This window comes from Sturnira hondurensis, unplaced genomic scaffold (assembly GCF_014824575.4).
Source record: "Sturnira hondurensis isolate 20B ecotype Veracruz unplaced genomic scaffold, ASM1482457v3 Scaffold0007036, whole genome shotgun sequence".
Taxonomy (NCBI): Eukaryota; Metazoa; Chordata; class Mammalia; order Chiroptera; family Phyllostomidae; genus Sturnira; species Sturnira hondurensis.
Genome location: NW_028079667.1, coordinates 6,603,585 through 6,618,736, shown reverse-complemented (window position 1 = coordinate 6,618,736; position 15,152 = coordinate 6,603,585). Strand labels below are relative to the sequence as shown.

The 15,152-nt window shown below is 41.6% G+C and overlaps 1 protein-coding gene across 1 annotated transcript in view; it reads right to left on the bottom strand.

Moving 5' to 3' along the window:
* The window catches only part of LOC118990440 (lysozyme-like protein 1), a 34,823-nt gene extending 21,139 nt beyond the window's left edge, over positions 1-13,684 (bottom strand). The window contains 1 exon segment of the mRNA XM_037051075.1: positions 13,434-13,684. Coding sequence (XP_036906970.1) covers positions 13,434-13,460 — 27 coding nt within the window. The 5' untranslated portion in view covers positions 13,461-13,684.
* Positions 13,685-15,152: the final 1,468 nt, after the last annotated feature.

Sequence of the window (15,152 nt, the reverse complement as noted above, 5' to 3'; positions counted from 1 at the left end):
GGAAGTCATTAATTGTCTTATATATCAGCAATAAACAGAGAATTAAAATTTGTTAAATAGCATGAAGAATTAAGCAAGCTTAGATCCAACAAAATATGTGTAGAATCTATATACTGACAATCTTAAAACAGATAAAATCATCAAGAAGATCTAAAAAAAGGAAATATATACCATGTTTATGGATTCGATCTATAGATTGATCTTCTTTCTTTGCACTTTGGCAGTTTCCTACAAAGTTAAACATAAACTTATCAATCAAACCAACAATCATACTCCTAGGTATTTATCCATGTGAATTGAATATTATGTTCACAGAACTAAAATGTTCCAAAAATTTATGTTGAACCACAGAAGACCCCAAACAACCACAGTAATCTTAAGAAAGAAGAGCAAAGATGGAAGAAATATGCTACCTAATATCAAACTACACTATGAGATCATAATAATAAAAATAGCATGGTCCTACTATAAAAACATATACAGCTCAATGGAACAGAAGAGAGAGCCCAGAAATAAACCCATGCCAATTAATATTTGATAATGGAGGCAAAAACATACAATGGGATAAAGATAGTCTATTCAATAAGTGGTGCTGGGAAGTTGGACAAATATGTGAAAAAATGAAACTAGACCACCTTCTTACACTATACACAAGAGTAAACTCAAAATGGATTAAAGACTTAAATTTTAGACTCAAAATCCAAGAAGAGAACAAAGGTGTTAAAATCTTAGATGTTACCCATAGCAATATATTTTTTGGATATATCTCCTCTGACTAGGGAAACAAAATAAAAAATAAACAAATGGGACTATATCAAACTAAAAACCTTTTGCACAGCAACGGAAACCATCAACAAAATGAAAAGACAATGTAGTGAATGGGAGAACACATTAATCAATGATACATCTCATAAGGGGTTAACTACCAAAATTTATAAAGAACTCATAACACTCAACACCAGAAAACCTTCTGAACAATTCAATTAAAAGTGGGCAAAGGACCTAAAAGACCACTTCTCTGAAGAAGACATAGAGATGAAAATATGCTTAATGTCACTAATCATCAGATAAATAAAAATTAAAACCATAATGAGATATAACCTCACTCCTGTCAGAATGGCTATAATCAATAAATCAACAAACAACAAGTGTTGGAAAAGATGTGGAGAAAAGAGAACCCTCATTTACTCTTGGTGGGAATGCAGACCGGTATAGCCACTATGGCAAACAATATGGAGTTACCTCAAAAAATTAAAAATGGAATTCCCCTTTGACATAAAGATTCCACTGTTGGCAATATATCCGAAGAAACCTGAAGCACTAATTTGAAAGAATATATGCACCTCCATGTTCATTGAAGCATTTTTACAATAGTCAAGATTTGGAAGCAGCCCAAGTGACCGTCGGTGAATGAGTGGATGAGTGGAAGTATTATTTAAGTGAAATAAGCCAGTCTGAGAAAGACAAATATGTGATTTCACTTAGATGTAGAATCTTTAAAATTTTTTTAAAATATATTTTATTGATTATGCGATTATAGTTGTCCCATTTTCCCCCCTTTATTCCCCTCCACCCTGTATTCCCTCCTACCAGCATCCCCCCAACCCTTTAGTACATGTCCATGGGTCATACATGTAAGTTCCTTGGCTTCGATAACACTATAGTGATCACCAGAGGAAAGAGTGGGTGGGGAGAGGTGGGTGAGGGGAAAGGGGGACTAAATGGTTGTAGAAGGAAACTTGACTTGGGTGGTGAACACACAATACACTGTACAGATGATGTATAATAGAATCATAGCCTTGAAACCTATGTAACTTTATTAATGTCACCCCAATACATTCAATAAAAAGATAAGCAGAAAAGTAAAAAATATAATGTTCACACACAAAAATTCAGTTAACTAATGTTAAAAAGTTAATTAATTTATTCATAACCACCAAAAACTGTAGGCAACTAGATGTCCTTCAACAAGAGAATGTATAAACAAACCATAGTATATCCATTCAATGAGATATTACTTAGCAATAAAAGAAACACGCTACTGATTTCAACATGAACGAATGTCAAATGCATTGTATTAATTAAAAGAAGCATGGCCCTGGCTGGCGTAGCTCAGTGGATTGAGCTCGGGCCTATGAACCACACGATCACGGTTCGATTCCCAGTCAGGGCACATGCCTGGGTTGCAGGCTGGTTCCCTGCAGGCCAACTCCCAGCAGGGGACGCACAAAAGGCAACCACACATTGATATTTTTCTCGTCTCCTTCCCTTCCCCTCTAAAGATAAATAAATAAAAATATTTTTAAAAATTAAAAAATAAATTAAAAAAAAAGAAGCAAACCAAAAGACTACATATGAAAAAAGTAAGAGTATGGGGTACAAACCAGATCAGGGACTGCCAGGTGCTAAGGGAGGAGTCTACTGCAAAGGGTCTTCACAAGGGACATTGTAGATCCATGGAACTATTCTCTGTGGTGCTGTGGTAGTGGATACATGACTCTATACATTTGTCAAAACCCACAGAAATGTGCACCACAGATAATAAACTTTGTTGTATGCAAGTTATAAAAAAACCAACCAGAATCCCAGGATGGAATGCAGACTGTGACAAAGAAAATTAACTATATTACAAATGTATAATGTAATCTCATTGAACGGAGTGGGGAAAAGAGTTACTCGTGTAGGCAACTTTGGACAACAGTGCTTTGAGTAGATATTTAAGTCTGAAGACAAACAATTTTTGTATAACAATACAACAATTTAGCTAGTAAGTTTGTTTTTCACAGAAGTAGAGCTAGTGATTTTGAGACTACTTTGCATGTATACTAGGTTTAAACAAACAAATAAATAAATTACAGATAACGGGAGCCAGATTTCACACTGTCAGAGGAAGAAGTTATGAATAAACAAAAGAGGAATACTGGAATGAGCCCTTTGGTCTTGGGTTAGAGTTGCAGATTATCTACTTAGCTATCTATCTACTTATCTCTATTTTCAGATAGATACACACATGTACATATACATCCATGCATATATACATATACACGCATATACCTATATTTATTTCCCTGACTTTGATATCATTGATAGATAAATCTTGTATATGTCAAATATATATATATACATATATATTGTGGTGGACTCCGGCCAGCAAAGTCCACCTGTTGTGACTGATGGCGAGAATGAATGCACAGGCGACAACAGCACCCTGACCCTTGCCTAGATAGGCTTTTATTGTTTTCCTGGGGTCTTACATCAGAGAAAGATTTATTATCTATTACATAGAACATTATTGTCTACATTCTAGGTACAATCAAGGAAGTGAAAATAACATGCAGAGGGGAATGGCAATGAGCTCATTAGCTCTGTCCTTGGGAGAACACATAGAGGCTTTGGAAATTACCTTGAAGATAGATAATACACATTTGTTGTTTTAGACCAGGGTGATGGAGTTTTAGCAAGAGCAAGCCATAACAGTCTATATGCATTTTCTAGGCCTGATTCCCACGGGAAAACTCGGTTTGAAGGTCTGGCTCCTGCCCACCACTTCACCTTCTGTAGGTTTTCCATACAGAGCTGAGTCACATTTACCGGGCCAAAACAAACCAGTCCCCTACAATATATCTCCCAGCTTTGGTAGATAGAGAAATGATACAGATATGTGTGTATACATGGGTCAGTTTATATAAATGTATTTCTTAACTATTTTGTGAAAGTACCTAGAAGAGATGGCATCAGTAACAATGAACACAATGAGCACCCAGATATTCCTTAGAGCAACGTTCTCCAATAAAGAAAACCAAGATTGCTTGGAAAATTGGCTGATTTCCAAACTGGGGCATGGAAAATGCAGGACGAGCCTGGAGCATCTGCTTAGTGCTAGAAGCTAACGAAGAGCTCAACAGGGGAGACCGAGGGACAAGGGGCAACAATACATCGAGGGGAAGAGGAGCCAAAATGAAAGGCTCCCAGTGGCCAAACTGGGACTATTTGAGCAACAAGATAAGTAACTACAGTATCAGATTCTAAGTCAGAGAATAAAATAAATATCTGGGAGTATTTACTGATATGAAGAAATAAATATGGAGAGAAGAATTCTTTTTTTTTAAATATAATTTTTATTTAATTCTTGTTCAAGTACAGGTTTCTGTCTTATAATCCCAACCCTGCCCGCCCCCCACCCCATGCTCCCCGCCTCCCTCCCCTTTCCACCCCCCACCCTTAGTTATTGTCCATGTGTCTTTTATACTTGTTCATGTGAGTCCATCCCCTTTTCCCCTATGATTCTCTCCCCTCTCCCCTCTGGGCCCTGACAGCCTGTTCCATATTTGAGTGTCATTGGTTGTATTTTGCTTGCTTGTTTGGTTTGTTTAGATTCCTGTTAATGGTGAGATCATATGATATTTGTCTTTCACCGCCTGGCTTATTTCGCTCAGCATAATGCTTTCCAGTTCCATCCATGATGTTGCAAAGGGTAGTAGTTCCTTCTTCCTTTCTGCTGCATAGAATTCCATTGTGTAAATGTACCATAGTTTTTTGATCCAGTCATTTACCGATGGGCATCTAGGCTGCTTCCAACTCTTGGCTATCGTAAATTGTGCTGCTATGAACATCGGGGTGCATAGGTTCTTTTGGATTGGTGTTTCAGGGTTCTTAGGGTATACTCCCAAGAGTGGAATTGCTGGGTCAATGGAGAGAAGAATTCTTAATAATGTATGTATGTGTAGACAAACCTCTCTCCAGGAAGTGGAGCTTAATTCTCCTTCCCTTTGGTAGGGGCTGACTTGCTTCTGATTGGGTCTGGAGAGGGGAAAATGGTAACTTTATTTAAGTGGGGAAATCTGGTGGACCCCACCCTCGCCAGTGATGAAGTCATGCTGTGTACTCCATAATACAATGGGATGAGAGAGACATTTCAGCTCTGTGCTTTCTTCCCCCAGTCGAATCACGGGAAGGCGTAAGTCAAGCCCCAAAGGAAGGACCTGTACAGCATGTACGTGGCCGGTGCCACTCCAACGTGTCCAAGTCATGAAAAACCCACACGGAGAGCCTGCTACAGACCGGAGGGCTTGAGGGAGATACGATGACCACATTTGTCCTGGACTGGATCCTGGAATAGGAAAAGGATATTAGAAAAATCTGGTGAAACTTGAATAAATCCTGTAGTTCATGCACCGTAATGACGTTAATTTCTTGTTTTTGAGAATGTACTGTGGACAAGTAAGATGTTAATGGTGGGGAAGCTGGGTACAGGGTATGTGGAGACTGTATCATCTGTGAAACTTTTCTGTAAATCTAAAATTATTCCAAAACAGTCTAAAAAATGTGCTAGTTTAGCATACCACTAATAGCCACTTATAAATGGAAAACAAGCAAATACGTGTGATATTGTGATTTATAAAGAGACGTATGTACTTGATCTGGTCCTCCATTTCCGGAGCAGAGCTTCTAAGACCCTTGGAATTTCCTAAGTGGTGAGTGATGACCGTGTCCTGATATTCATAACAAGCCCCTTTCAACCACTCTTGAGTTTATGTTAATGAGGTGACTTTTGGAAAGCACCTAAGGATGAGGCCTGGTTGCTGGGGGAACCACCATCTGATTAGAAGGCTGGAATTTTCAGTCCCACCCCCAGCTTCCAAGGAAGCAGGGGAAGGCTAGAGGTTGAGTTCAATCACCAAAAGCCAATGTTTTAATCATTTGTGCTTATGTAATGAAGTTGCCATAAAACCCCTAAAGAAGGGTGTTTGGAGAGCTTCTGGGTTAGTGAACTAAAATGCATCCATGTGCTGGGAGGGTTTGCACCCCAAACCCCACCGAGACAAAAGCTCCTATGACAAGGGCCTCCCAGACCTTGTCCTATGTATACCTTCATGTGATTGTTCATTTGTGTCCTTTAATATTCTTTGTAATAAACCAGTATCTAGTAACTGAACTGCTTTCCTGAGTTTTGTGAGACCTGCTAGCAAATTAATCCAAACCAAAGACAGGGTTGTGAGAGCTCATTTACAGCTTGTTGGTCAGAAGCATAGGAAACAACCCTGACTTGTGATTGGCACCAGAGTGGGGGACAGTCCCATGGGCTCGAGTCCTCAACTGATTGAAGTTGGAGGCCACTCAGTGAATGTTTGCTGAGAATTAAAGAATTGCTTAGTGGTGCTAGAAAAACACACACACAATAAACTGGTTTATTGTACAAAAAAGAGATTAATCTCTAAACATAACAACTCTTTCAACTACTTTGCCCAATGGAAACTCAGCAAAGGTGTAACACAATATTCTCAGAATCACTTTTTCTCTTTACAAATTATTGCAAAGATTCTATTATTTAAAGCCCACATTTTAATAAGTTTAACCACTTAACTTCTACTATAGTTAACTTTCATATAGTCTGATCTTACTCAATTTCTTAATACAGTGCAACCCCATTGGTGATATTCTATAGCATCCAAACTGCCATTTATTACAACAAGCTGAAAGGAATGAATGGATACATTACCCTCCATTCTCGTACTCAGGAGCGTGTAAAATGAGATGAGGACCCAGAGAGTGGAGTTCAAGTAGGAAGATTCAAGCTGCTCATCTTGGACATTTCCCTCCACGGAGCAACCGCCACAGACACGTCAAATGCAGAGTTCGTCATCCCGATGGTGGCAACAGCAGCGGTGACTTTAAACCAGTGGGTGTAGTTCTTAGTTCAAGGCTTCGGGAGATCTGAAAATCTGTAATTGTGGGGAAAGGGGAGATATTCCTGTGTACTTCTCTGGGGATAAACTCTAAATCTGACCTAGTTTTTAAAGGAATCAGAAGACTTACAGAATGTTAAGAATTGCTACTTTTGAGACTGATTAGACAAGCGATTTTCAACCCGTGTGCTGCGGCACACCAGTGTGCCACAAGAATTTTTAAAACATGCAATACCTGACTCGTCAGGGGCACTGTCCTCTCTTCCCTTAGATTGTCACATATAAAAGTGACAACAGCCTACTCAACAGTAGCCGTTCAGTGTGAATGAATCAAAATTATACCTATTTTTGTCAGATTGATAAAAATTGGTATTTTGGTGTGCTACAAAATTTTAATAATTAGTGCATGTGTTCCATCCAATGGAAAAAGTCGAAAACCGCTGGATCAGACAGCTCACCCCCAGGAGCACGCTGCCCTGCCTGGAGGCACACACACAGACAGGGTATGATTTCTTCGTGTGTCTTTCATGCCACGCTAATTTTGCACTGGATCCCCCTTATGGTTTTTATTTCTTGACATTTTTAACGTTTGCCAACTGCATAATGAAAGGTCTCCAGTGTTCCAAGCACTCCAAAATCCTGGCGTGGTTCAGGACAGTGGGATGATACTGATGACTCCATGAAACACATGGTCACTAAACTTTGTGGCACCCCAGGAATTTCTGTTGATTGTGTGTTGATTACTGTTAGGAGAATCTGTGTGTGTGTGTGTGTGTGAGCATGGCCAGTCCTTCCCACTGCATTTGTTCCGTTTCCCTCCACAAACATCCAGCCGTTTGCAGACTATTTTGCTGCCATCGTATTTGCAAACCTTCCTCATTTTGACTCTCATGTGGGTCAGCAGGTCATGTTGTGGCCATTTCCAATTTCTTTCAGTCCAAGATAAATGCAGAAAGAACTTGCACTGTGGCTGAACTCTCCTTAACTTTTTGAAAGGAAAATGTCTGTGTGGCATGACTTTTTCCATCACTTAATCCAACTGTGCATTCCCAAAATAAGGAAAACCAGAAATCTAGCAGGCATAGAACCACTGGCTCCTGTCAGTGGCCAAATGGTTGCAGCTACAAGCCAGATAACCTGGGGATGAGCCACCAACTGAACTACGTTTAGCCTTGAGCTGGGCCCTCCGAAGAAGGGCCCTGTTTCTGCTGGAATCCTGATTAGGTTGCTGCTATTAAGTGGGAAAGAAGTTTTATAGGAATTATTCTCAGGATCTTGATTCTTTTGCTGTCTTTTATTTATTGTATCTGAGGTTTGCAGTAATTTGTAAGCATGTGTTTAAAATTCCAGTTAACGTTTATCTCCATTCCCAATGCTGGCAGGCTCCAGTGGTCAGAACGAAATTGTCTGGTGACCTTTCCAATGCATAATTTAGATTCAGGAAAAATCACAGGAACAAATCTGGATTCGTGAAGTTTATAAGTGAAAGAGAGACTATTTATAAACAAAAAATAAAACCAATCAAAAATGAAATTTTTTTAACAGGAAGAAGCTCTGGAAATGTTGTAGGATAGTGCCTTCTTTCACAGACTAATAAGCTGAGGCCGCCCCTGACAAAATGGAAAGATGTCCTACTGCATGGAGGAAAACATCGGGGGGTCATATAACTGATAAGGTGTTAACATTCAGAGTATATAAGGAACTCCTACAATCTAGTAGCAAAAAAAACCACAAATAATTTGATTAAAAAGTGGACAGAGGATCTGAACTTTTCCAGGGAGCACACAGATGGCCAACAGGTACATGAGAATATGCTCAAAACCACCACTTACAAGGGAAATGTAAAACCACAGCGCAATGTCACTCTCTCCTGTTGGAATGGCTGTTGTCAAAAAAGCAAGAAATAAGAGTTGGCAAGGATGTGAAGAACAGGGAAGCCTTGTGCACTGCTGGTGGGAATGCCAATGTGTGCAGGCAACGGAAAACAGTACCTTCGTACTGTACCTCCGAAAATTAAAAATAGAACTACCATATGACTAGCAATGCCACTTCCGGGTATTCGTCTGAAGAAATCCAAAACACTAATTCGAAAAGATACCTGAGCCCCTGCGTTCATTGCGGCATTATTCTCAATAGCTGAGGTATGAAAATAACCTAAGTGTCCATTGGTGGATGAATGGATAAAGAAACTTAGATTTTTACATATATACACACACTGGAATATTATTCAGCCGGAAGAAAAGAAAATCTTGCCATTTGTGATGTGAATGGACCTTGAGGGGTTTATTCTAAGTCACAGGTGGCAAACACAAGGCCGAGGGCTGAATCTGGCCCTCCACCTTGTTTTATCCGGCCTGGCACCTTGTTTCTACCTGGGGGCAGAGCTGAGCTCTTGCTTAACTGTTAAGGAATAGCTACATTCATACAGTCCTAACATTACATTCATCCCTTTGAAGGCAACAGCAAGGCTGGTGTACCTGCCCGCCACAGTGAAAATGAGTTTGACACCACTGATCTAAGTGAAATCAGTCAGACAGAGAAAGACAAATACCATGTGATGTTACTTATACGTGGAATCTAAAACCAAAAGGAAACAGAAAACGAGCTCAGAGATACAGAGAACAGATTAGCATTGCCAGAGGCAGAAGGTGAGGGGTAGGAGAAATAAGAGAAGAGAATCGAAAAGGAACTAACTGCCAGTTATAAAATAAACGAGTCATGGGGACGTCATGTCCAGCATGATGACCGCAGTTAACACTGTATTGCATACTGAAACTAATAGAATGTCATATGTCAATTGTGTCTCAATTTTTTCAAAAGAAAAAAGCTGAGGTTCCAAGAGTTACTTTTCTGCGTTTTAAAATGGAGCACAAAGTTTAGCTTTGAGTAAGCATTCAGTAAATGCATGTTGAATGAATATTTGTGATTGAGTGATTTGCCATAAAAAAGAGCCTTGTAGGGCTTGGCACCTAGTCAGAGCTTAACAAATGCTGAGTTACCAGAACGTATTGATGGAAGCTCAGTTCAAAACAAATAACGGTAAATTACCACTTACTGCACACGTACAACTCTCCACAAACTAGCCCACGTGACTGTAACACAGCTGCAGCCATCACTTCCCTTCCCTGCACAGCCGCCATCCAGCGGAGTTCCACCGAGCAAGACCAGCACCTACGGCCGGTGCCCAACACCCTTTATACACGTTCATTGGGAAGAGGCTAATAGACTAAGGCAGTCTGTGTCCCTAGAAGCTTCTTTCCTTTTATCATCTTAGAGCCCTGTCCCTCTCCCCACCCCCCGAGTGCCCAGAAGCCTGGTCCCTATTTCTCCTCTCCTCCACAGGTCATCAACCTAATCCTGCGAGGTACTCCCACCTAGCCAGCTCCTCACTTCACAGCCACTCCCTAGTGTCCATGGCCTGGGATTTTACACTTTGCCTCGCACATCTTAATGTTTTTTGCGGATTGCAAATCTGGATGGGTTTTCACAGCAGAGTTTGTGCCACTAATGAGGTTGCATAAGAGAAGCTGAGGACCCAAGATTGCATGGAAATTCCACTTGCTGACCCAGATGCGGTAATAGTATTTGATATTGACTCCAACAAGCATTGCACGGATGTGACAAACCACGGACCCTTCCAGGAGGCTATTATTTCTCATTTCAGTTGTTGATTTGTGGCAACTCTTGCTCCTGTATATTTTTCCTTAGTAAGCTACGTTAGTAGCTTGCTTTGTGGAGTATTCGACACCCCCCCCCACCCCCCATCACTAGTTTCTGCGTAGTCTGTGCATTTTTCTGGGTATTAGCATCTCCACTATCCAGTGGAAAGGCAGGCAACAGAGAAACCCAAACCAGTCCATCTTATTTTTAAGGCAGTTTTCATAAAACATTTCAAGGAACAAGATATTTAAAAGATTGGTAAAAATGAGGTTAGGGGTTTCTGTGAATTTAAACTGGTTGTGTCTTTCTTGTGTTCTGCGAGAAAGGATAACTGGATTTAATTTGATTTTTGGTGTCCAGATGTTACTGAATAAAAAACCCCTCGTGTGCCTTCCACCGCAAAAGCCAAACTCATGAGGTGGGGGCTGATGCAAAAAGAAAGAGGATTCTGTTCAGGTGCTGCGTGATCTGGGAGAATGGTGGACTCCTTGTCTCAAAGCTCATCTCTTCTAGGAAAGCCGAAGTCCAACCGTCCTCAACAAGACCAAAACAAAAGCCAGTGACCAGAGTTCCTGCTCCATTTTAAAAAGCCCACAAGCAGCAGCTTAGCCATCATCCAGGTAGTTTATCCTGTACGCAGCTGCTGCCTGGCTCCAGGCTTCCTTCTGGAGCCTGTGTGCAGAGCCCGTGAAAGCCACAGGCCACGTGGCTGTTAGAGCTGCAAGATCGCCCGAACCCACGACCCAGTGGGAATGCACTGGGGAGTGCTTCACCAGGTTGGGGAGAGAGAGGGAGAAAGAGAGAGTCTCTCCTGGAGGCAAAGGGCCAATGTGGCTGCTAAGGTCACGTGGCCCATGGAGAGGACAGGCCAGCATACCATCTGAATGTAGGTCCTGAGCAGCAAGCCACGAACGAGCAAGAGAGAGAGTGTTTCTTTGTTCTGGGATTATATTAGCTTTAAGTGTGGGATGGACCTAGTGCTCTCCCAATATGACTAATCAACTTCCCAAATTTTTGTGTTCTTCGGGTGGGTCCACCTCCCAGCCAATCCCTTCCTACCCCAGGATAGACCGGCAGACCTCTGGCCAGCAGCGCTCCCTGCACCATTTGATTTCGGTGGTGCCGTTCCTGCCTTCCCCTGGTGCCGCCCCCAATCTAATACCAGAGGAAACTGTGTTGCAAAACTCCACGTCCTCCCCGTGGCCGCAGGCGGTTTGTGAGGCATTCTTGGACTGGCTGCATGCCACACCCTCAGCACTTAAACTTCCGACCTCTGTCTCCCAGTAACTCGGAGATCAGCAACTAGATTCAGGACGATTAGGGTCTTTTGGGAGATTAATGGAAGATACTTACTTGGGCTAAGGGAGAATCTGCTCTTTTATGTTTTAAAGAGACTCCACTTGATAACTAACTGCATATAAAAGATGAAAGTGTGCTTTAATCTGTTAAAATTAAGCACAATTTAATTTTATTTCCTGTTAAAAATGTACTGTGACATTTTTGCAAAACAATACCTCTCATTTTTAATGGGTTTTGATGACTCAGGTTTGCTTTCCCCCCTTTATTTGTTTAGAAATATATGAGGTCTCTGCTTATGCTTCCATATATGTTCAGTATGGAGCAAAAGCTGAAGATAATTGGAAATCATAAATTTTGTAGAATTTGGAAAGCCTGAGTCTTTTAAAATATAAGAATGTTTGAAAACGCTCTAAGCTCATTTACATAGTTTAGAAAAATCCAAGGACTAAATTTGCATTTCAACACTCCCCTCCCCCCAAGCTTCTGCAGCCCCGGGTCCTGGAGAGAAGCCAGGGGACGCTGTAAATCTGCGGGAGAGCTGGGCTGGCACCCGCTGGGCTCCCACAGCCTCAGAGCAAGGCGGGGAAGGGTGCAGCCCCTGAATCTGTCACAGACTGCGGCATGGAGAAGGTACTGCTGGCTTTGCCCTTGCGCCCGAGGAAACACGCGTGCAGCCGGAGTCAGTGCCCAGGGAGGAATATTCCTTGCCTTGGAGACAAAGTCCAGGAATGACTTTATTTTTCAGTGTCTAAAATAAATGCACAAAGTCGTATGAAAGGAAGGGGGTCTACGCAGAGATCTCTGTCCATCGTCTTTGCGTGTGCCACGGGCCCAGCCGCAGCACTCTGAGCACCTCGCTGCGCAGGGACTGTCTTTTAGACTTGTCTTATTGAGGACCTGGAACATTATAAACATGGTTTGTTTTTTTGATATACTAATAATACCAAAACAATTTGAATTAGAATGATTCTTTAACATATGAGTTTCTATTTGGGGAAAATGTGTATTAGTGTGGTTCGGTTTCATTTGAGGTCCAAGCAGAATGTGAACATACAATTCTTAAATATATTGAAGTTATTACTTATTTTGCTATTTAGGGACAAAGGACAAATGGCTTGATGTATGGAACTGTACCAAGAAACAATGTGCAGAATATTTTTATTTTAGTTTGTACCAGCCCCCGTCTTTGTCCTGAAAATAATCTGTTAGCTTGCTTTTATGACTGCCAGCAGGGTCTGTTGGAAAGAACAATATCTTAAGAGTTTTAAGGGCTGGGGATCCAAGGCCAGGAGCTTTGTCAGGACTAACTGCTTCCTTCGCCTCATAAAACTGCTATCTACATCAATCTATGTTTATTTTTCTCCTGCTTTTCAATTTGCTTAATGGACTTCAGCTGAAGACTTTCCTCAGTGTCTGAGGAAAGTCAAGTCTCATAAAGCCCTGAGGACTTAGCCGTCAGAGTTAGGCATTTCTGCACTATTTTGTCTGACTTTCATCTTTGCTGCTGCAGAAACAACGGCTGCCAAGCACCCTGCACCTAACACCCAAGGCCTGCAGCCTGGCAAGCGATAACCAGACCAGCCAGGCTTCCCTGCCCTCCACTCTCCCTCTCACTGCGGGGGTCTCTTGCTGTCCTGTCTGCCCTGCCTCAGCAGCCTCCGCCTCTCCCAACCCTCCTCCTTCTTCTGGTGTTCTTTTACCTCCAATCTCAACTCATTCACTTTTCCACGCTTTCTCTGACACGGATTCGTAAGTCAAAAAATGATATAACCTAACATTCCAGATTACCATGGCAAGTGCTGTAATGGTCCACATGATAGATGAGAGGTCATCAGGTCTTCAAGAAGCTGACACCCCAGTGGAAATGAGCACTGGGCATGGGGGGAGGGGTGGCAAAAAGGAGTAGCATTTGCCCAGGGGGAGGGGGGATCACAGAGGGCTAAACTGAGAGAAGTAAGATTACCCAATGATGGAAGGTTCTCATGGCAAAGCTGGGGCTGAGGAAGCTGAGGTTCTAGCGTTGATAGCCAGACCCCGTTCCTCAGAAACAACTGGTGAACTGATTAAAAGTGTGGACTCCTGGATTAGAAGTCAGGTTTACTGAGTCAGCATTTCTCAATCTGGGCCCTCGAGGCTGCATTTTCAGCAAATACCTCAGGGGATTCATTAGAAGTCAGAGAAATTGCTGACGAAAGCAGTGGAGAACCTGGAAGTTCATAAATTTAAAAAATTATTTTATTTTTAAGCTTTGTTCACGTGTTTTAATTGTCTTAAAAGCCTCATACTTTAAGAGGTAAATATAATAATTTTACATTTATTATGTTTATTGACACATTTGGCGGTGGTGGTGAAGGCGGTTATTCTGGAATTGAATTTTGTGTTTATTTTTGTTTTTCCTAATATTGGTTTCAATACTACAGCTTATAATTCTTCATTTTTGGCTAAAATGCGTCTTAATGTATGCATTTTGTTTACACTTTCCTAATGACATGGTAACATACTCGTGCCTCTGCGCCCCTCCCACACGTGAGAAAGTGGGCGTGCTGTACACACTGCCACTCTCATTTCCCGTGTACACATATTGCCACCGGGAATTTCAGGCATAGCTCTTTTTAAAAATTGATCCATTTTTCATATTTACTATTAGTAGTTAGCTATACTATCAGATTTTACCATTTTTTTTTCCTGCTAAAGACAGTTGACCTTAAAAATTCAGGAAGAGTTTTTATGGGTCATCATAAAATTCTGGGTTGTCAACTTTCTAAGTTTTTATGTGCTCGAAATGGCTTTATGTGGCCGTGAGGGTTGAGTGGTCTTTCGTCCTGGTACAGACTGACAGCTCCTTTCTCCATCACTTTGAGGATCTGACGCCACCGTCTTCCGGCACATGTTTCTGATGAGGTGCTTGCTTTTACCTATGACAGACGAGCTTTACGTTGCTTTCTGCTGTCTTGCCTCCCAGGGTCCACGCTCATGCAGAATCTCCTCCTCTGAGTGTGGGCAACTTGCTTCCAACCAATGAAAACTGGCATAAGAGACAGGTGTAACTGCTGGAATAATGTTCTGTTACATGAGACCGCCTTGCTGGCGACTGGCTCTGGAGTCTCCCTCTCCATCTGCTTTGAAAAAGCAAGTAGCTATGAGTCCTGCAACTGCAAGGAAATAAGCTCAGCTGACAACCTGAGAGAGCATGGATGTGAACCCTTCTCCACCGGGGCCTCGAATGGGGACCCGACCCTGGCTGACACCTCGGCAGCAGGCTTGCAGAGAACTGGTTAAGCCGTATGCCAACTTGTGACCCACAGAAGGTGTGGGATAAGAAATGTGTGTTGTTTTAAGCTGTTAAGTTAGTATTAATCTTTATGTAGTCAAAAATATAATACATCGCTCCAGCTATTATTCATTCGTAGACAATCTGTCATTTCTCCCTTGTAACTTCTAAAGATTGTCTTGTTTTTTTGATATTCTGCAGTTTCTCTACAAACTGTTTAGTTGTAGTTTTATTTT